Raw genomic sequence first — 21,717 nt, 5'->3', positions numbered from 1 at the left:
GTAAACACCTTAAATCTGGGTTTAACATTTTGTGGGAGCCTTTTAATTTCTTGGCATGATACAGTCAGTTGCATTCACTAGTTGACATTCTTCCACATAAGCAACCCAGTAATTCTCAAAGGTTTAATAAATCTGAATAATGTGGACTCTGAAAAACAGATATGGAGTTTTAACATTTAAATTATTCCATAATTTGTGTCTAATGCGTGACTAATAGCTTTCTTGCTCTTTTCGTCTTCCGCCTATCTCATCCTCTCATTCCTCCCTCCCTTGGCTGTGAGACTCTAAAAGCCTGCTTTAGATACTTTTTTCTGCAGTTTGTTATGAAATATGGCAAAAAAAAAAAAGAAATAAAAACGGGGGAAAGAAAGCGAGGGATAAAAAGCTTCCCCTTTGCCAAAGGAAGTTTTAATTGGGGCCCAAGGGAGAGGAGCTTTCCCCGATTTTGCAAATTCTTTCTGCTCTTTATGAAAGCAATGAGCAACAATCTGATGCCCAATAGGGGAATGAGATGCAGTTACATTGACAAAAATTCAAAAAGGAGAGATGCTGCGTACTTTTCGAAATTGCCCGCTTCTGTTTGTAATTATAAAACAGCTGGGTTTTCTTTCATTCCCAAAGTGATCTGGAGCTTCTCCGCTGAGGTTCTCCGCTTGCCACGCTGGACTCCATCATGCTGTCTGAAGTGCCTCACAGGACACGAACACAGCAAACTGTAGAAAGGAACCTCATACATGTAAATAGAAATTGAAAGATGCTCGGTATGAATAAACCATGGAGATTTCACTGCAGTCCAGGACAAATCTTTTCTATGCCTCCTGACTAAGAATCTCTTTATACTCGCACAATTCTTACATTTTCATTTGGATTACGTGACATTCCTCACCCTCTGTCTCCCTCTTCAAGTTCATTCCTGCCAACGCCGGCCCATATTGAGTTTCTGTCCAGACTGCCCCAGCAACACATGGACTAAACTCTAAAGAAACGTCTGTCAAAAGTCAGCCAAACAGGAGGAGCTGCACATAACAACAATGGCGTCAAGAGTGACCCTTTGACAGACTGACATCGCCGAGAGTAATTGCCTGTCATGTGTGGCACTGTTTCGCAGTCCCCTCTGTTATTCATTTAAAGTTAAGCCGAGGTGGCCAAGGTCGCTGCACTCGTCCGGTAAAGAGAGGGATAATTGAACAACGTACCTTCTCAGCTGACTGCCGCGGGACGGAGTGACAGTACAGTTGAAAATGAGGGGATGTTAGAAGGACGAGGTTGATGGGACTGTAAATGCAGCCTGTGAGACATGCTTGTTGTTGTCGGTGGACAGCTGGAGGCCATCTTACTTCTACTAATGCAGCCCTGCAGAGAGTGGGAAAAACAAGACAAGTGACCATTCGGCGAAGGTGGAGCCGTGTCTTTTTCTTTTCCAGGACTTCAGTTATTTCTTTCATCAAAAATATCAGATGGGAGTGCAAAGTCATTCATCTCATTTTAGTTCCAAAAATGAATGTCTTTGTAAATGTAATGACAACCAGCAAACGTTTATATTTTAATATAATCTCACTTTGTAAAAATGTAGCCGTTAATTCAAAAGATTTGTTGTCTTATAAAAAAAAACGTCAAAAGACATTTTTCTTTCACTAAGAGATGTTCACATATCACATTTTCTAACTACATATGTTAAAGAAAGAGCACTTAAAATGAACCTTTTTTATCTATGAAATAAAATATATAAATCAAGATATGCAAATTAGATGATCTATATAGATGATATATATATATATATATATATATATATATATATATATATATATATATATATATATATATATATATATATATATATATATATATATATATATATATATATATATATATATATATATATACTTATATATCTATGACACCATTCCAGTTCCCTGGAACCAGTTTGCAAATATTTGGCCCTGTTTTATTACAGAAAATAAGAAAACATGTTTCTTCACTCAGAGCAACAGCTACTCAAGAGGGCATTTTAAAATCAATATGAGGTCAGGAGTTTTTTAATGTACAGCAGCTACAGTTTGCAATGACTCATCCATTTCAGTGATGCACTTGAAGCTAAAAGCTATCTGTGGAGATAAGAATGTGCTCAATATAAACGTGTACAGAACTGATCTGCAATAGACTGGAAACAAAATGGTTGCATTTTTCAACCATTATGTCCTACCCTTAGTTTAACTAAATAGATTAAAAAAAAATGGGATGTTATATCCTCCCTTGTAAAGAGTAGCTCTTCTTAATGAAATACACACCAGTGGTGGAAAAAAGGCTGAACAAACCATCAATTTAAAAGAACTCAAACTGTGAAACTATGCAAGTATTTTGAGTTCTACTCAATAAGCTTAGGATATAAAGCCATATCAATTCCTAAAGAAGGATTTACTTTCTCATGTTAAGGTGGGTAAATGGCAGCAGCACAGAGATAGTTTTCTAAACTGCCTCTGAGGGCATTTTTATGAATTAGATAAATGTGAAAACGTTGCACTAAAAAAGACTTTGGTGGATCAGATCCTGAATGTATCAACTGTATTAGAAGACTATAGTCCCTAAAAGAAACGTATAACATTAAAGCCTTCAGCAGCTCCATCTATATGTATTATTACTTTAGTATAATAAAAGGTCAGCACAACCAAAAGACATGGTACGAGATATACAATAAAGCAAACACCTTGAAACTATCGCTAACGTAATATTATTAAGTCTGACATGTACTCTGTGTTACCTGAAGATATGAATGTGGGGTTTCTGTTTGGAAGTGAATCTCTAAGTACCTGAAGCCTAGCAGCTGTAGTTGTTTGTGAGGGTGAACTTGTGCATGTAAAGTTTTAACCATAGAAAAAAATGCTCAATAGTGGTTGTGGAGAGCCGGAGAGGCACTCCCCCCAGAGCACTGAGTCCAGCGCCGGGAGACCCAAAGCCCCAGGTGCCCAAGGGGACCCCAGAAGCGAAGGCACCAAGGCGGGGCCAGCCCCGGAAACCAGACCCCACCAAGGCAGGAGGAGAGACAGCCACGAAGAAGCCCCCCTGCCACCGCCATGCCGGCGCCCCGGGGAGCCGCGGGGACGAGTCCGCGGGCCCCGCCGGCAGCCGGCCACCCCGAAGTAGGGCCGGGCACCGAACACCAGCCCCCCCACGGCGCCGACCGAAACGCCCCAGCCCCACAGAGCACCGAAACACGCCCCGCCCCCCAGCACCAAGCCCCGGCGACCGGCCGCAACACCCACCGCGACCGCACATCCCAGGAAAACACTCAGGCGGCCCCGCCCCCGGCCGGGGCCCATGCGCATCCGCCGCGAACCGGCCGTGAGCGCCGCGGGACCCCCCCAAAACGCCCCCCCGGCCAAAAGTGCAGCCCCACCCCACCAAGACCGATGCCAACAGCGCGCAACGAAACACACCGCGCACAGAATCAGCCCGAGAGCAGAAAAGCCGCCCGGCGCAAAACCGCAAGAAGAGCAGACCGCAGCCGGCGCAACCACCCCCCCCCAGCAGCCCGAGGGGCAGCACAAAGCCAGAGCGGAGCGAACCGCGCCGCCCCCCCCCACCGGACGAAGCCAAAGCAGCCCAGCCACGTCCGCCGCCCCCCCCGCCGCCCGCACCAGGCCCTGACACGCGGCCAGAGCAGCTCCGCCGCCCCGGCCCCCCACCACGCGCCGGCCATAGCCACTCCAGGCCCCCACCCGCCCCGCAGCCCCACCCGCCGCGATCAGCGGGAACAGAGCAGCCCCGCCATGCCTCCAGGAGGGAAAACCCACCCGAATACCTAGCCAGCGCAGCCAGCCCACCCAGACCGGCCCCCCAACACTATCCCCGCCGGAGCCGCCCGGACCCCCACACACCAGCGGCGCGCCGCCAGCAGGACCCCCACCCAGCAGGCCCGCCCGCCCCCCGAGAAAACAGACATGCCAAACCCCCCAAAGGAAGAAGAAAAAAAAAAAAAAAAAAAAAAAAAAAAAAAAAAAATGCCCCCACAATGCGACAGCGGACACCAGACACCGACCCGCCCGCAACCGCTCCCCCCCACCGAGGAAGAGAAAAAAAAACATAAATAAATAGGTAAATTAATTAATTAGTTAATAATTACAATTAAAATAAATAGGCAAGAGGAGAAGTGCGAGCGGAAAAACCGTAGCCCAAGACCCGCACCCCACCATGCCGTGCAGCCCCCCCCCCCCCCCCCCCCCCCCCGAACCGGTACCACAGAACCGGCATAGGAAAGAAACACCGCCCAGGAACCGGCATCGTAGCGAAGGCACCGGCACCGACCCCGAAAATCCCCGAACAACACCCAGCCCCACCCCGAAGCGGATCCAGTCCCAGGCCCCAGGGATCCGAGGCCCCAAGGGCACCCGATCCCCAGACAGGAGCCCCAGCAAAGCCCCGGCCGGCCGGGGCCAGCGGAGAGGCCGCCAGGAATGAGCCAGCAGTCCCCCGGGCATCCACCCCCAGCTCCACCAGTGCACCGGTGAGCCCCGACGCCAGCCAGCGGAGGGAGAGCAGGACGGGGGGAATGGGCTCCGCACTTAGCGGAGACTTGAGATGTATTTGGGAGAGGGTGCGGTTAAGACCCCAACCTGGGAGAAAAAAAACAAAAAAAAAACACACCATCTCAATCATGCCTTCCCTCCCTAGTGCCCCCACTCGTACCACAGAAAAAAAAAAAAAAAAAAAAAAAAAAAATTGAATAAAATAATAATAATAATAAATAAAGAAAATAACAACGCGGACACACATTCACACATAACACTCACATCCAATAATACCAGGACCAAAAACCCGGTGACACCGGTGGTCGGTCCCGGGACTATCGGATGACCCCATAAGTGAACCTAAAATCCGGATGTGAGGGGAGGGGAGCGGCGACACCGCCACACCAACCCATCTCTTTCCTGCTTCAAGCCCGGCCCCCCACCCCGCACACGGACCGGACCACCCCCAGCAAGAGCCCCCCCCGGGACCGGGGCCCACCCATCCCGCGCCGGCCACCCAACCAGAACCGCCACCCCCCCCCCCCCCCCCCCCCCCCGAACAGAAAGAAAAAAAAAAAAAAAAAAAAAAAAAACCTTCAACCAGGCACTTCATGCCCCTCCATCCAACCTTCTTTGGGGAGAGCAGAGGTGACAGCCCCGCCACCAGCAGGCCACCTAGGCCCCGCAGCCAGCCCCAGCCAAAACCACGGACCAGGCGGCCCGCTCTTCCTCCAGGCCCCAGACTCCAGGCGGCAGCCGGAGAACAGGGGTGTGAGAAGACCCCGATCCTCCCTGCGCCCGCTCGGATGTGGTGTTGTTGCGTGTTGCTCTCAGATGCAATTAAAACTGGGAGTACCAAGAGGGGGTGTCCGGCACACTCCACCCCCCCTCCAGGAGATAGACGGTGCCAGCACACCCCCCCCTTCGACAACCCTCAACCCTCAATGTCTAGATGCAAGAGGGGATGGAGGAGGCCGACCGTGGTGAGGCCCATAAAATAAGCCCCCCCCCCCCCTGTGGCCCTGACCCCCACCCCCCGAAAATGCCCTACATAGATGTGTGTTGTGAAAATGATGTAGATGGAAGTGTCTAAAATGCAAAATAAAAAAAAAAATTCCATCTCATTACAGGTGTTGAAGCAGACTGAAAATGTTTTGTCATTGTCTCCTTCCTATCTCCTCTTTCTTTCATCTTTTGTCCTGTTTTTTTCTTTTTCTTTTTCCTTCTTCTTCTTCTGTTTTTCTGCTCTACTTACATTGCAGTGTCCATATGAACTGTAAAACTCCCTGCATAATTATAATAAAGCAATTTATATACATGAAACAAGTGGAGCAGTATGGCAATTGCCATACCGCTACACTTGTGAAAGTAAAATCTGTTGGGCTCCTTTTGGCATCAAGACAATTATTCTTATTGCCACCTTGCCAGACAGGACACTGTAAAAAAAAAAAAAAAAAAAAAAAAAAAAAAGTATAATAAAAGGTAATGAAATGAAAATAGTTTCATTATCAAGGGCGGTTATTAAAAATGAAATAGAAAATGCCAGAAAGTGAAATATTCATATATTACTGTTTTAAAGCGAAATAACATTCATCCCACATTCATATATACAGTGTATATATGTATATACATATGTACACACACACACACACACACACATATATATATATATATATATATATATATAAATGTTGCTGTATATATGAATGTTGATATATATGTATAAATGTGATTGTGCCTGAATACGAAAAAAAAAATACCCCTGACTGCTGATATCAAAGACATAGCCAAAAGAATTTGTGAGATAGAATGATCTCATTTTCTTTTAAAAAGAAAATCTAGTGTTTTTCTGTTCCAAAGGAGAAAATAAAGCAGCTCATTATGTAATTCAGCCAGCTCAGATCATCACTAGCACCCTAAATGCCACTAAATGGGAACCATCCTAAACCAGGCTATTCAGGCAAACCCAAAGTAATGTGAAGGCTTTTCCATTGTGTTCCAGAGGCTGATACAGGCTGACAGGCTTGTTCGATCCCTCTGAAGCATCTTTGTGTGGGGCAACGGCTTCCGTGTCTTGACTGACAGTGCATGTGAAGGTTAAGATGTAAGGCCTGTCTGGTTTGGCTTTCAGGAGTTCACCTGCATCGGCCCATTATATGCTCATTTGTGTGTCCCTCGAGTTTTCAACTTAATTTGTCTTTTTAACTTGTAAAAAAAAAAAGACAAAAAAAAAGTTTGGGGGTGAAATTCTGTCCTTGCTCTGTTTTAGTCTTTTTTTTTTTTTTACATTGTTGGCTAAAATGCAGGGTGACAACTTTCTTAACATTTAGATTCTTCGGTTGTCTTCCTGCTGCCTATACACTCTTTAAAGTACTGGTTGGTGAGGAGGAGGGAGAGAGGGAATAAAGCTGGATAGGATGGAGTGAAAGGGGAGCAACTGTTGCAGAGGTGATGTGATAAAAGATTCATAACATGGCAGATCCCAGGTCAGCTGGGGCTCCTGCAGCCTCTCCATATTACTGGCAGCAGCTCTCTGAGCTCAGCATGCAGAAGCTGTGAGTATCTCACAATAATATAGACAGAGAGATACAGAGATTGCTTTTATGCTTCAATTGCATTTACAATGCCATGGAAAAGCATTTACCCTCTTTTCCTGTTTTGAAAGTCAAAGAAGGACTCTGCACCACACGACGGGTGCTTAAAGAATGCTTCTAATAGGCTAGTGGTCACCACATGGGCAATCAGCTCTCCCAGATGCTGTTTATGGTTATTTGGCAGCAGTGAGCATCAGTAAAAAACCCCAGTTTGGGTCAAAGATCTAACTGCCTTCATGGACATGGAGGATCCATCTGAATTTATTAGAGGGTTTACCACTTTTTTGGATTCTTATTCTTGAAACTTTATCGATTTAAAATGAATGTTTAATGTTTACCACCTCACTCAAGGTTTTGCTTGTGCATCTCCGCCCTGCTTCGTCCAAGGACAGAAATCCCTACCTTCACCATCATGCTGTCATGACAATTTAATGTCCTGAAAAAAAAACTGTATGGAGGCCAGATTTATGTGCAGCTTTTAGGAATATGGTCTTAAACTTTTGAGTAGCTGAGAAACAGTCTGCTAATTTTATTTTAGATTATTTATCCTGCTTGCAGGTTGTTTTTTTTTGTAAGATGTGTTTTTCTCTTTTGCTCTATTCCTTTCCTTTCCTTTTTATTAAATTTTACTATTTTCTATTCCATTCTACTTCGTCTTTTTTCCATGTTTGAAGCTCTAGTTACAAACTGATTTTGATCCGAGGTCACATTTAAAAACTCCCATGTTTTTCCTTGACCCTTTGTGGCAACAACCACTATGAAAATAGTTTTTAGCTTCATGAAATGTTAAACCATTTTACTTTTCACAATAGTTTTTGTTCAGTTACATCAGGATGTACACCACGTTCTGCCCCAAACTGCTGGAGATTTGCCCCGGACTCCGATGACCCTGATAGACAAGCGGAAGACGATGGATGGATGGTTGGATGGGTTGATGTGTTTAATGTCCTGAAACAACTTCTCACTATTAACTATTTCTTTAGGCATTGAGAGGGGGAATTGCTGGTTTGCTCTTGATCATTTTCTTAATATTCGAAATGAGTTTAAGCTAATTGTCAACAAATCATATTCTTCTTACTGTTTCTTTTTTTTGCAGGGAGCAAAATCCCCTGTTCATCTATTAAGGCAAGTCATCAAGAAGAAGCAGAAAAGCTTTCCAAAACCATTATATTACCACCATCATGTTTACCATAGATATAATGTTAAATGTCTGAAACAGAGAATGAGTCGGCCAGATGGCAATGAACTTTCCCTTGTGTGTCATAGGGGATCATTAAGATGTTTCTAGTAAATGTGAAAAAGGACTTTGTTTTCTTCTCTGGTTGCCATGGTAATCTTTAGTGGCTACCATTTTGCCCACGTCTTGCTAATGTGTGATATATCCAAGTAAAGTAAGGTATGTGAAAACGGCTTTCTTTCTGTCATAAGTATTATTATGATTTTAAAAAGTGCATTTAGTATTTACTCAGGATGTTGATATTAAGAAGGGGTCTACAACATGTTTCAGCCGGGAATCCAGAGCTTGATAAAGACATGATGTCTTTTCCAGGGATGGTTGTGGATATTAGGGCTTAAACAGATAAATGGATTAATTCTGATTAAACGATTATTGAAATAATCGTCAACTAATTTACCTGGTAGAGTATAGAGACTCTAAAACATACATTTATCTGACAGAAAAACTAAAATTGTAAAAGAAACATAGAAAGATTTTACATTTAAGATGAAAAACCCTTTTCTGTCCATCAATATGGTCAATTCAGAGCTCCTCAGTAGTGGAACAGTTTCGACTTCTGTAAGGAACCTTTTGCAATTCAATTATTAATCTTATAATCAAAATAATTATTGACAGATTAATCAATTAGCAAAATAATCATTAGGTACAGCCCTTGAGGATATTGTAGAAATTTTAGAAGGTTATGCAGATTTAACAGAGCTTTTAAAACAGGGGTTTTGGTGCTGTCATCACATTTAACCTGTCAAGCTTAAACGGATTCAGAAGTAATTTTCCCTGTGAAGATAAACAATAAAAACAACGATAACTTTCCAGTTATCAGGTATTATGGAAAATGTCAATGTGTAAAGGCAACCCGTAAAAGTATTTTATCCAGTTTGAGTAATATTGTAGAAGATAATGTTTAACTTAAAGCTCAAGAGGTCCTCAGAACAAATTTCCTATCTCCCCCTGCAGTACCTCCCTGACCCACTAGAGGCTTGTGACCTCCACATTTGAGACCTCTGATCTAAACTATTTAAAGGGACACTATGCAACATTTTTCAGTTAATTAATGTGTTCCATAACGTTATGGATGACTAAATGAGTCATTTCAGGTTGAACAAAGGTATTCTCGGCCGCCCTGGTGGTCTGTGGGGGAAATACTGCACTTGCAATTGCAGGAGCACCGACCCGCACCCACAGGCTCAGAAGTCTCACGAGAGTCAGTCTTGCTTTACGGCGAGAACTGCTACACCCCCCAGTTAAAAGCATGCTCGTTGCTAGCACAGTGGCAATCTTTGTGCAGTTATGCTACGTTCACGCAGCAAAAGCAGCAAAATCGCATCTGCTGCTTCCTTTTTGCTGCTTGTACCAGTTAGTTCTGACGCGGGGCTGAAGCAGCTTTGCTGCTCTGGCTGCAAAAGTGTGTCTGAGGCGCGTTGGGCGGAGCTACTCTATCCTTTCTCTGCCTTGCAGCTATATTTGCTGTGATCAGTGGGAATAAAGTAGTTTTAATATGTTTTTAAGTGAGAAAATCCACCTGAAAACGTAATCAGTGCAGTCAGTTCATTCAGATTATTATCCTGCCTTCAATATTTTTTCTGTCGGAGCCGCTCAGACCCCCACATACCAGGGATGCCCCGACAGTATGGATCCCTTCATCAGCAGCGGTTCACCGCAGCAGCTGGTAGGTGTTTTTCATCTAAATAATCCAAACTGCATATTCTGCCGGCAGATTTCTGCATTTTAAGTTAATTTAGGCGTCAATAAACTGTTTAAGAGCAGTGATCATCAGCGCTGTGTCTCTCTCCCTGCGTTAAACGCACCCGACGCGCTGCCTGTGTCTCTCTCCCTGCGTTAAACGCACCCGACGCGCTGCTGCAGCCGCTCAGACGTGCTGCGCCTGCAGCTCAAAACGCGCGCGTCAACCATTGACTTTGCATGTAAACTCGCTGCTTCTGTCGCGCCAGCTACGTCCAGTGTGAACGCAGCGTTAGTCATTCGCTGCTAAGCTCAAAACAACCGCGCCTGGCTTGACGGAGAAACCAGGAGAACAGCTGAGCATATTTACGACAGTGCACTTTTACTTTCGCCCTCTGGAGGGAGCCTCACTGGAAAATCAACACCGGTTGCATAGTGTACCTTTAAAGGTGTATTGAACAAGTTAAAAGTTAAACATCATAATTTTTCTTTCCCATACATGCCCTTTAACCTGGAAGATGTCTGAATAATGTTCTGTATACTGTTATGGTAACTGTACTTTTTCAATAATTTAACCTAGTATTTTATAGGTTGAAAGAGACAAAAAAAAAATCTTGTTTTTATTCATTTCACTGGTAGTCTGTTTTGATCAAATAGAAATAGAGGCTTGCCTCTAATTCTGACCTCCTTCCAATAATGGCCTGGACCAAGATGTACCTGAGTGAAATAAAGGCCCCCTCCTATATTAAAGGATTTACGGTACCAAATTTGCCTCTATGGGTTACATTATGCACTGCACAGCATTGTTCACATTTCCACTTTGTTTAACATCTGCCGCCCCTGACAATAGGTAGAACACACAGGAAACTGTTTCTGAATATGGATCACAAAAGATCAGATACAACTTTTTGCCTTGGTCACGAAAAGGGGGAAATTGGAGTTTGATCGGCAGTGGAAGACAATGGAGCTCAGATCTGTGTAAGGACCTGCACCGTTTTGTTAAAAAGGTACGATTCTCTATTCAATATAACTTCTATACATATAACTTTCTAACATTAGAGGACATAAGGCCTTTGAATAAAAGATGTGTGTAGTCACATTTGCAGAGTGTGGTGCATATCATCTTCTTCCATGAGCGTGCACAACACTTGTCATTTCAACTTGTTGCTGGAGGGGGTATAATTCTGCCAAAGCTCTGCCTTCTTATACCATTCCTTGTGAATCAGACTATTAGTTACCTGGATGAGTCCTAACTGATGGTGTTTGCTGTTTTAGATGTAGTTTTAATATTAAACTGATGAACATAAAGTCCTCCATGAGTCACTAATATTCTATCTACCATTTCATGGGTTTATGCAGATAACAGCAGGTGCTAAAACCCTCCACCTTTGGCACAGTGCACCTGACAGTACCAATGAAAACATTACCAGGTCATTGAAATTAAGAAGGACAGGCAGAGTATGCCATATCAGATCAGATGGAAGTCATTTACACCTCTGCTATGCATTCATCATCCCGTGTCAGACCCCCACCCCGCCACCTCCACCCCTTGTTCTCTCCTGTTCACTCACACTGTCAAAACGGCATCTGCTGGATTTCATATATATGACTCCCTCCTCACCCTCCGGAGAGAAGCAGAGAATTAGAGGAGTCAGAGAAATGAGCAGTCTTATGATGAGTTAGATGTGATTTATAATAAGGTGTTCCTGTGCAAAGTGCAAAAAAGAAGTTTCATTATTCAAACCTTTTCTTTTTTCCAGGGATTCTATAATGATGATATATTGCCACATTACGTCCCAGTTCTGACTCTACCCTGACACCAGGCGGGGACCATATTGAATTTGGTTTTCAGGCTCTTTCCCTGCTCTTGCAGAGAGGAGAAAATGTGCATTACTGCCAATGAGTTTTCCAAAGTAATGCTTTATTTTTAGGGATACGAAGACTTTGAGCCTTCTGGGTGGGAAAATGTCAAAAAAAAAAATCTAGTTCAAAGCTGGAGGCATGGAACTACAGCACATCGAGTAAAGTTAAGTCTCAACTTGACATATATATGTACATATTACCCCAGCTAAGGCTGTTTTGGTGAGGAAATGTGGTGCATCCACTCTGTTTGAAATGCGTTGCAGCAAAGTTAACAGTGAATGCACACACTTTCACGCTGCATCTTTGGCTGTGATCAAATATCCATAATGCTTCTGTTGTTCTGTCACTTTTGATTACACAGAGAGTCTCCTAATGTTGCCTGAGGCCCCATGTTTTCACCACCACTCTGGTTGTTTTGCTGGCTCCTTCCACTCATTGTCGTTCCCTTCATTACTTTGCAAATGGTAGGCATTTCTCAACGGATCTGACGTTGCTCATATTCTCTTCTAAACCACCAGGGAGAGAGAGGAGAAGAAATCGAATGGGGAGAGAAATGTAGGGAGATATAAAGTTAGGGATGTGGGGATAGAAGACAAACCTGCACGAACATTACCATACAAACTCAGGCAGACAGCGTTTAATCTTCTTGGTTGCACCATCTGTATATAGTTTTAATGGAGGCTTTTAAAATGATTGCTTCTGTAGACACAGGACAGCCACCTATCCTAGATGAAAGATAGAACACAAATTGTTAGAGATTCACAGTGCAGTGTTATCAGAATGAAGCTCCAGGCAACTCACTGCGAGAAGCCTATCGACTGTGAGTAACTGAAAGAAGTCATGGCATTTCAAAAGTTGAGAACACAGTTCTCATTACAGAGCGGGGTTTGAGTGACCATGTGAGCATTAGATTGACTGACTAGGATTATTATTGAATATTGCACAATGGAACATTTATAAAAATAAAGAAATAACAAACAAAATTTTAGATGTAAATTTAATTCAACATTTTTTGATAGTTCTAGTTTCATTTTATTGCTGTCATTCATTTAGTAAAGATCCAGAAGAGGTTTTATTGAAAATTTAACAGATAAAGACAACCAGCAGTTTTTTATTTTAGCCTTTGTATGGCAGATTATGGCTAAAATTATATTTTATCAAAACATTGTGGCAAATCTGTCTTATATTTTAATAACAGAAAGATTGTTTAATTCTTCAACATTATCAAAGTAAGTGCTGTTGGATAATATTTGATAACTGATTTAACTAACTTAACCAGTCCACTAAATACTTTATGGAGATATTGAAAAAAATCCATGGCATAAGTGTCACAACTATGAGGTACGTTACTTACCACAACTATTTAACAGTTTGAATTAAACTTGTATAAATGCCATAGAAATGGTGCGTAATGACCTGATGATGAGGTTTCACCACTTCATGCAACACTATGGAGATGATCTGTCTGCACTTATTGTTTACTGTGGCTCTAACACATGACATATTTGCTTTCTTTCTGATAATTTAACATATTTCTAAATCATTTCCCCATCTAGGAAAACACCTATACAGTAAAATAACATTTATGTTATATACAGATGCTAACATTGAGTATAATACACTCTTTACATTAGAAAATATCCTTATAAAAGGGCTTTTATTCAATATACCAAACAAGAAGGCATCTCTAGCTTCTAAAATCCCATAAATCTAAAGTTTATAAGATGAAATCGTTTCATTAGCAAATGACACAAATATTTATGTTTTCCCTTCTGCTATTTACAAATTATAAATGCAGGGATTGTTGTGTACGGAAGCCGAGAGCGGTCCTGTCCCTCCCATTCCTTTTTACGGTGGTTTTCTCGAGAAAGCGAGTAAAATTTCTTATTACCTAAATTTAACCAAAGTCATTTTCTTTTCATAACGAAATGGTTGGTGTGTGTTAAAACTGATTACATCCTTCAATACCACAACAGCAGGAGAGGACTAAATATAAGTTTTGGCAGCCTATGTGTAATTCTGTAAATAATCCTGTTTAACTTTTAGGTAACGAGACAAGGTTGTTGGTTTAATGATTTGCTTCCACTTCTGATTCTTAAGCAATTAGACCTATGCCTCCGCGGCATAATGCCGGGTGTTTTCTGAACAGCCCCGGTGTCACGCCTGTAACAGGTATAAGATGCATTAACCCCCAAAATGAGTCCAGATTAAAGATTTTCATTAAAAACTGTCAGATTTGTTTCGACTGTATTCCATGCAATTATATCATCCACCACAACCTGATAATGAGTGAAAAGAAAAAGGAAACTAAAAAACTGATTATTTCTGCACACGTGATATCGCGTCTGCACAACTATCGGCACCGCAGGCATGGATGGACTGGGAATCCAGGGCTGTTGGCCAGCCTTATTCATTACTCATACAGGTTAATTATCTCGTTATCTCAAGAAATCAATAACTGTTTTGTCATGAGAAAACTATTAATTTAACCGTAATAACGAAATAGTTATGTCATTATCTCGAGCAGGCAAAGGAAAAAAAAGTTGAGTATGACCACTCTCAGCTTCCGTATTTGTGTGTGTTAAGTGGCAGTACGAATAGTATGAACCCAGACAGTATATAGTACTTTTAATTCAAGGATCTGAGGTATTATATGCAGGATCACTCTGTCATTTGAATCTCTGATTAGGAAAAGGCTGTCATGACAAAAAAAAAAGAATAAATGAAGGAATTAATCTATAGCTGATTTTTCTGACATTGACTAGAGCTCCTACATTTGCACGTTCTCAAAGAAAAGCCGCAATTTCATGTGACAAAAACCTTTTAATATTTATATATGAATACCAGGAAAATGTCATGGTTATTCATGTAGTAATGTGTTGTTTCTACAGCATTTGCATGTAGAAAATCCTTGAGGGGAATGTAAAATCAAGGTTTATGTTCACGCAAACAGGATTACATCTAATTCATGTGAGGAAGTAGATTTCTCCTATTGCAGAGAGAGGAAAAAAAGGTTTTACAGTTAAATTTCGCAGTGGACATTAATGGCATCAGTATTTCCTCAGTGACAAAACTCCCCATTCTCTCCCGGTGTATATGGTAATTACTCTTCGTAAGTTGAGCATTGATTAGTCTCATGTTTCCTTCTCCTCTTATGAGATGTCTTCAGATGGGGGGAAGAAAATGAGATGGAAAACGAACACTGTAGAATATTTTTACCTGCTGGTTTTAAGAATTTAGATCCTTAATGCAAATTGATAAGTGGAAAAGATCAGTGTTACTGGAAACTGCACAGACGTTCACCCACGTAAATAACACAAGGTGTTTGTTAATGATGCTGCATCATTAATAAATCCCCCACTATCAGTAATAAAAATATACAGAGCTGGAAGAAAGAAGTGTTTGGCTCCTTTAAGATAAGCAAACCCAAACTGTGGCCTTTAAGTAAAGATTTTATTTACTGAGGTGGAGGGAGATAACATTTGTACACATTAAAAATCTCAAACAACACAGAACAATATATGAAATGCTGAAGTTCAACAAATAGTATGCTTTTAAAAATCTAAAATCAAATGTGCAGATGGATAACTCTACAGACTTTTGCCACGTTAAAGCAAAACGTAGGGAGATTATACACAAATAAGTTTGAAGAATATAATTTCCTAAACTGGTAATTAAAAAGGTATATATAGATTTTGTCTCTTTTTTAGTTTTCTCTACATTTGTGGGGCAACAACATCCTTTCATCTTCCCTTTCAATGCATAATGAGCTCAGATGTGATTTTTATTAAAGATGAGCAGCATTGTCAGCTACTGAGAAAACAGCTGGTTGACGTTCTAGACCACATTATGATGAACAGGTATTTGTCTGCTTGATAAAAATGTTGGGAAAATAAAATACTGAATGAAAATATATTTTTTCCTGCTATTTTACATTGCCTGATTGAAGTGATTATTATTTTTTTCAAAGAACACACCAAAAAGGTCAACCTGTAACAAGGCTTATGTTTAATATATTTTCTATCCCACAACATCAGAGGTGGTAGCTAACATCATTCCTTTATGAGAAATTACTGCCTCTGCTGTAAAACCTATGTATTCCTATTCTAAAATAAACTCTTAAACTTAAACAGAAATATTTTCTTTTTTCATTTATTGTTTATTTGAAAGGGGACAGTGTACATTAATAAACATTAAAACAATGTAAATATACCCGAGTTAGCTAAGGAGTGCTAATTTTCATCGGTAGTCCCCCAGCCAGATATTAAAAAGGCAACCTTAAAAATAAACACAAGTATAAAATCACAAGATTAAATTACAATACCAATTACATAAAAACATTATGGTCAAGAAGTAAAATGTATGTAAAATTATTAAAAATATATTGTAAAATTATTTAAATACACACTAAAAACCTTAGTGTCCACAAATTTGGCTCTCTACAAGCCATTTTTTTTGCATTCTTTTTGAATGAAGAGAATGACAAAGAGTCTCTGATGGTTTCTGGCACTGTGTTCCATTGTTGAGATGCTCTTACGGAGAAAACAGCCTGACCAAAGGCTGTTTTTCTCTGGGGGATGATGCAGTCTTCCCTCACTGCCCCTCTGGTTACCCTGACCTCACTGGATCTGAACTGTACAAAGTCACATAGTGGAGGTGGTGCTAAACCATGTCTGATTTTATAAATTAAACAGATGTTCTTGAATTTGATAAGATTGTTCCAGGTAAGTAACTGATATTTCCTCAGAATACTACAATGGTGGTAGTGGTAAGGTTTTTTATCCAGTATTTTTAATGCTTGTTTATATAATGTTTCTAATGGTTTTATTGTAGTAGAGTGAGTATTGGACCAACTTATTATACAATATGTTATATGGGATAAAATCATGGAGAAAAAATATGATTTAGCAGCTTCAGTTGAAAGAAAATCTCTAATGAATCTGAAGTTTGCTAAACTAAACTTAATCCTATTACGAACCTTTTGGATATGAGTTTTGAAATTGAGATGCGAATCTATATGTAAACCTAAATATTTATATTCAGTGACGACCTGTAATCTTTCTCCAGATATTAAAATTTCAGGTTCTATATTTATGAGGTTGTTTTTTGAAAAAAACATGGTAACTGTTTTAGATATGTTCAGTTGCAGACAGGATTGCTCAAGCCAGGTTGACATCAGTGACATGGCCTCAGTTAGTTTTGCGGCAACTTCCTCTGTGGATTTTCCATAAGCCAAGATAGCTGTGTCGTCTGCATACATCAAAGTGTCACAGTTCTTGCACACAGATGGTAAATCATTAATATATAGACTGAAAAGAATTGGTCCTACAATTGATCCCTGTGGAACACCAGTTGATAATAGTAAGGGGGTGGAATTGTATTGGTCAATTCTTACACTTTGAGAACGAGATGAAAGGTATGAACTAATGAGGCTAATGAATTTGGAAGGAAAATTAAATGTACTGAGTTTGTACAGTAAAATGGAATGATTAACTGTATCAAAAGCTTTACGAAGGTCTAAAAAAATTGCTCCCACTATCCTTCCTTTGTCCATATTGGATTTAACCTTTTCCAGAAAATAACTTGTTGCCGTCTCTGTAGAATGATTAACCCTAAATCCAAACTGCATTGAGTGTAAAGGAAAGGAACTGCAATTAAGATGATTAATGATTTGTTTAGCAACCAGTTTTTCAAAAACTTTAGATACTGTTGGCAAAATGCTAATAGGTCGATAATTAGATGTCTAGAATATGGGACACTATCACCATTCATTAGCCAGTGGATGGACTTTGCAGAAAAAGATAGTTTCCTTTTTCTATGTCGATGCTGACATATATATATATATATATATATATATATATATATATATATATATATATATATATATATATATATATATATATATATATATATATATATATATATATATATATATTAGAGATGCACGATATATATCGGTCACCTAAACTATCGGGCCGATTTGGGCTTATTTTCTATCGGCCCGATAGCCATATTTTCCCGATAAAAATAGCCGATAATTTAATAAAAACGCGGAAACTGCGTTCAAGAGTAACGACTTTTATTTTGAAGACAGAAGCCATGACGCGCAGTGGCACGTCACATCCAATGCATGCAGCCAGTGAGTGGGGAAGTAGACAAACATGCCTTCACCAGTATGGTCGTTCTTCACAGTGGCAGAAAATGACAATGCTTTCGCTATATGCAACGCCTGTTCATTGCGGATTCCGAGAGGAGGAAAAAGGTCATCAAGCTTTAACACAAGTAATCTTATATCTCACCTGAAAAGTCGGCACCGCGGCGAAGAGGTATTAAAAGAGTATGAGGCAGCGGCTGCAGCAGCTAGCACAAGCAGTGAAACCAATGCGGTAACTAAAGGAAGAAAATCCGATGTTACCATTCTGCAGTCTTTTGAAAAAAGGAGACCCTTTGCGAGAGACAGTGAAAAAACCAAAGCCATTAACGGCAAAATAATGGAGTTCATTGCACTCGGCGACCAGCCTTTCTCCGTGGTCGAAGAGCCATCTTTTCGTAGCCTGTTGGCACACTTGGAGCCACGCTACACTCTTCCAAGCCGCCGCTTTTTCTCAGACGTGTCCCTCCCTGCACTTTATGATGTTGTTGCCACACACATCCACAGCCTAATCGAGCAGAACGGACTACACATAAGTTTCACAACAGACATATGGACGTCCGATGTTAGCCCTGTTAGCATGCTAAGTCTAACAGCACAGTGGCTAGACGAGGACTTTAATTTGCAACAAGCCATGCTGCATGCTCAGGAGTGCCCCGGATCACATACTGCCGCAATGATATGTCAGGCGTTTAACACCATGCTTGCACACTGGAATATAACGAAAGACCAAGTGCATGTCGTGCTGAGGGACAACGCACGCAACATGATCAAGGCCATGGAGGAGTGTGGGCTTGCCAGTTTGGGCTGTGTAGCACACACGCTACAGTTAGCTGTGAACGAGGCTGTACTGAGCCAAAGAAGCATCGCAGACTGTGTCGCGATAAGCAGGAAGATAGTCGGACACTTTAAACACTCCAACGTCGCCACCTCCCGCCTACGAAACTTACAGAAACAACTTGGCATGAAAGAGACAGGGCTTCAACAAGACGTGGCTACTCGTTGGAATTCAACCTTCTACATGCTGACCAGCTTGTTGCAGCAGAAACGAGCCCTGGCAGCATATGCCGTCGATTTCGACTTGCCTGCATTTCTGAGCCCAAATCAGTGGGCTTTAAGCGAAAATATGCTAACAATTCTTGACCCGTGTGAACAGCTGACAAAAAACATGAGCTCAGCTACAGCCACCGCAGCTGATGTGATCCCCTCCATTGAGGCCCTGAAACGTCTGTTAAACAAGACTGTTGCGACAGATCATGGAATCAAAACTTCAAAGAGTATGCTACTGCAAGCTGTTGAGCAGCGTTTCAGTCACATCTCGACAGAGTCCGTGTGCTTTCTGGCCACAGTGTTGGACCCCAGATATAAAGACTGCTTTTTTGACCAAGCAACAAAGAAGGAAGCAATGGAAGTCTTAACGGCCAAAATGAGATCACAGACAGAAAATGAGCCAGAGGAAGAGCCACATGAGAAGAGAACCAGGACAGATGACAACAACAACAATACTTCCCTGCAGAAAATGTATGAAGAAATCCTTCACGAAAATGCCACAAACGAGCTGAACCACAGCCAAGCTGATCAGCAGGTAATTGATTTGTTGTTTATATAAAGCTTTGGGCTATCTGATAAAAATTTTTTATATTATGTTAAATATGCTATGTATAACATTAAATATAATTTTGTTTTTGTTCTTTGTTATTCTTCTATTACTTTAGATTCAAGCCTATCTCTCAGAGCCCACAATTCCTCGATCCGAGAGCCCCTTGGACTACTGGAGAAGCAACAAAATCCGGTTCCCACAACTTGCCCTCCTCGCACGGAAGTATCTGTCCTCTCCTTGTACAAGTGTGGACAGTGAACGTTTATTTTCTGCTGCTGCAAATGTTATTGATGAAAAACGAAACAGACTTGGATGTGAGAAAGCAGAGATGCTTCTCTTTGTTAAGAAAAATCTCCCACTGGTGCCCTCCCCCAGAATATAGAAAATATAATGCAGATAATTTGACAGTGACAAGTTTGGGGGGAGGTTAGGATAGGAAATGTTGAGAAGAGAAAAATCTTTGAAGTTGAAGTTTTGAAGAATTTAAGCATTTTATTTTTGAAACAGATTTAAATATTTACGTCCCTAAGGGATGTACGTTTTGTTAAAATTAAGAGGCACATTTTATGCTTATTGTTGTTAGAACTTTTGCTATACGTTTTATGATGGCATATGACCACATGTAATGACATGAAACAGTGACAAGATTGGGGAGTGGTTAGCAAAGGACATGTTAAGAGGAAATCATTTAACTTTTAAGTTGAAGTTGTAAGCATTTTTTTTTATCTAAATGACTGAGTTTTTTTTTATGCAGTCAAGCATTAACGGTTTTCAGGATGCACTTTACTTTATTACATACCTCCATAAGAGATGCACTTTTTTTGTTAAATTATTATGCATGTTTGATGCATATCTGTGTCTTGCTACATGTTTTATAGCAGATTAACTTATTTTTTTGGTAAAATGAAAAGAAATAAACATTTGCAGTTTCACAAAGTTGTTGTTTTTTGTTATAGATAGGTCAAATCAGCTAATTCATCAGTTATCTATACCGCACAAAGTAGATTATATCAATATATTATGTTAATCTTGTGTTAATAAGAAAATGTAATAACATTTTTACATATCGGTATCGGTATCTGTATCGGCCCTGAGAAGCAGGAAATTATCGGTTATCGGTATCGGTTGAAATTTTTAATATCGTGCATCACTAATATATATATATATATATATATTTATATATATATATATAATCGCTTATATATATATTGGCATGTTGATTAGTCATATTTGTTGTGTATTGTTAATCAAATTAATCAAGGACACAACGGTTGATTTATAATTAATTCAGTTCTGGAACTCATATATCATCTTTAGTTAATGTTTTTATTTAGTATTTAAAACTAATTCTAATGCTCAGAAATATAAATGTATCTGATTATCTCTTAATTTAATGCATCTCTATAAGATAATCATTATCAGATTTGTGAAATGTGTAAAATAAGTGAGACACTTGTTCTGCTACAGTTTAGTGAATGCTATTTGTAGTTTAGTTTAGAATTGAAGTCAAAGTCTCACACTGATTTAAGTACTGGAAGATATATATTTATATATATATATTTTTTTTTGTGAGCCAAGAGTTAAAGTACTTTGCTATATATGGCACATACTTTAAGGATACAGATCGTGGTTTGCTTTTGTTCCTGTTTAATAATTCAGAGTTGAACCAAGACCAAGGAAGAGGTGAAAGTTTTAATTTGAAGAAAATTAATTCTCCAGGTTTTAAATGAGAGAAAAATAGCTGAAGTAGATAATGGTGCTCTTGCAGAAAGAAACTTCACCTTCTATCTGGAGGCTTCAGGATATAATTCACTGCAGGAAATTTGAAAATCTTTTACACTTGAAGTAGCTATTGTAATAATATTGGATAATAACGAGATCTTTTTGTGGCTTAGATTGGCAACATTTCTCTCAGCAGAGTTTCTCCTACTAACTAAATATGAGCATTTTCTTTGTTTGGTTAGCTGAAAAATGTCCTAAATACAGAGGTTGTCTGTTAACGACACAGAGGGATTACTCATGTTTCAGATGATGCAACCAAATATCCACAAAACAGGATCATCTGCAGCAATCGACAAACAAAGTTA

At 40.4% G+C, this 21,717-nt stretch overlaps 1 protein-coding gene across 1 annotated transcript; it reads left to right on the top strand.

The window, feature by feature from the left end:
* Positions 1-18,549: 18,549 nt before the first annotated feature.
* On the top strand, positions 18,550-20,364 carry LOC119779551 (zinc finger BED domain-containing protein 4-like). Its single transcript, XM_038279229.1, has 2 exons — positions 18,550-19,615; positions 19,746-20,364. Exons 1-2 carry the CDS (start codon positions 18,611-18,613, stop codon positions 20,010-20,012), a joined length of 1,272 nt encoding a protein of 423 aa, XP_038135157.1. The 5' UTR covers positions 18,550-18,610; the 3' UTR covers positions 20,013-20,364.
* Positions 20,365-21,717: the final 1,353 nt, after the last annotated feature.

Source organism: Cyprinodon tularosa, unplaced genomic scaffold (assembly GCF_016077235.1).
Source record: "Cyprinodon tularosa strain WSP-4 unplaced genomic scaffold, ASM1607723v1 ctg149, whole genome shotgun sequence".
Classification (NCBI taxonomy): Eukaryota; Metazoa; Chordata; class Actinopteri; order Cyprinodontiformes; family Cyprinodontidae; genus Cyprinodon; species Cyprinodon tularosa.
The sequence above is the reverse complement of the archived record's forward strand: the minus strand, read 5'-3'. Positions and strand labels throughout refer to the sequence as shown.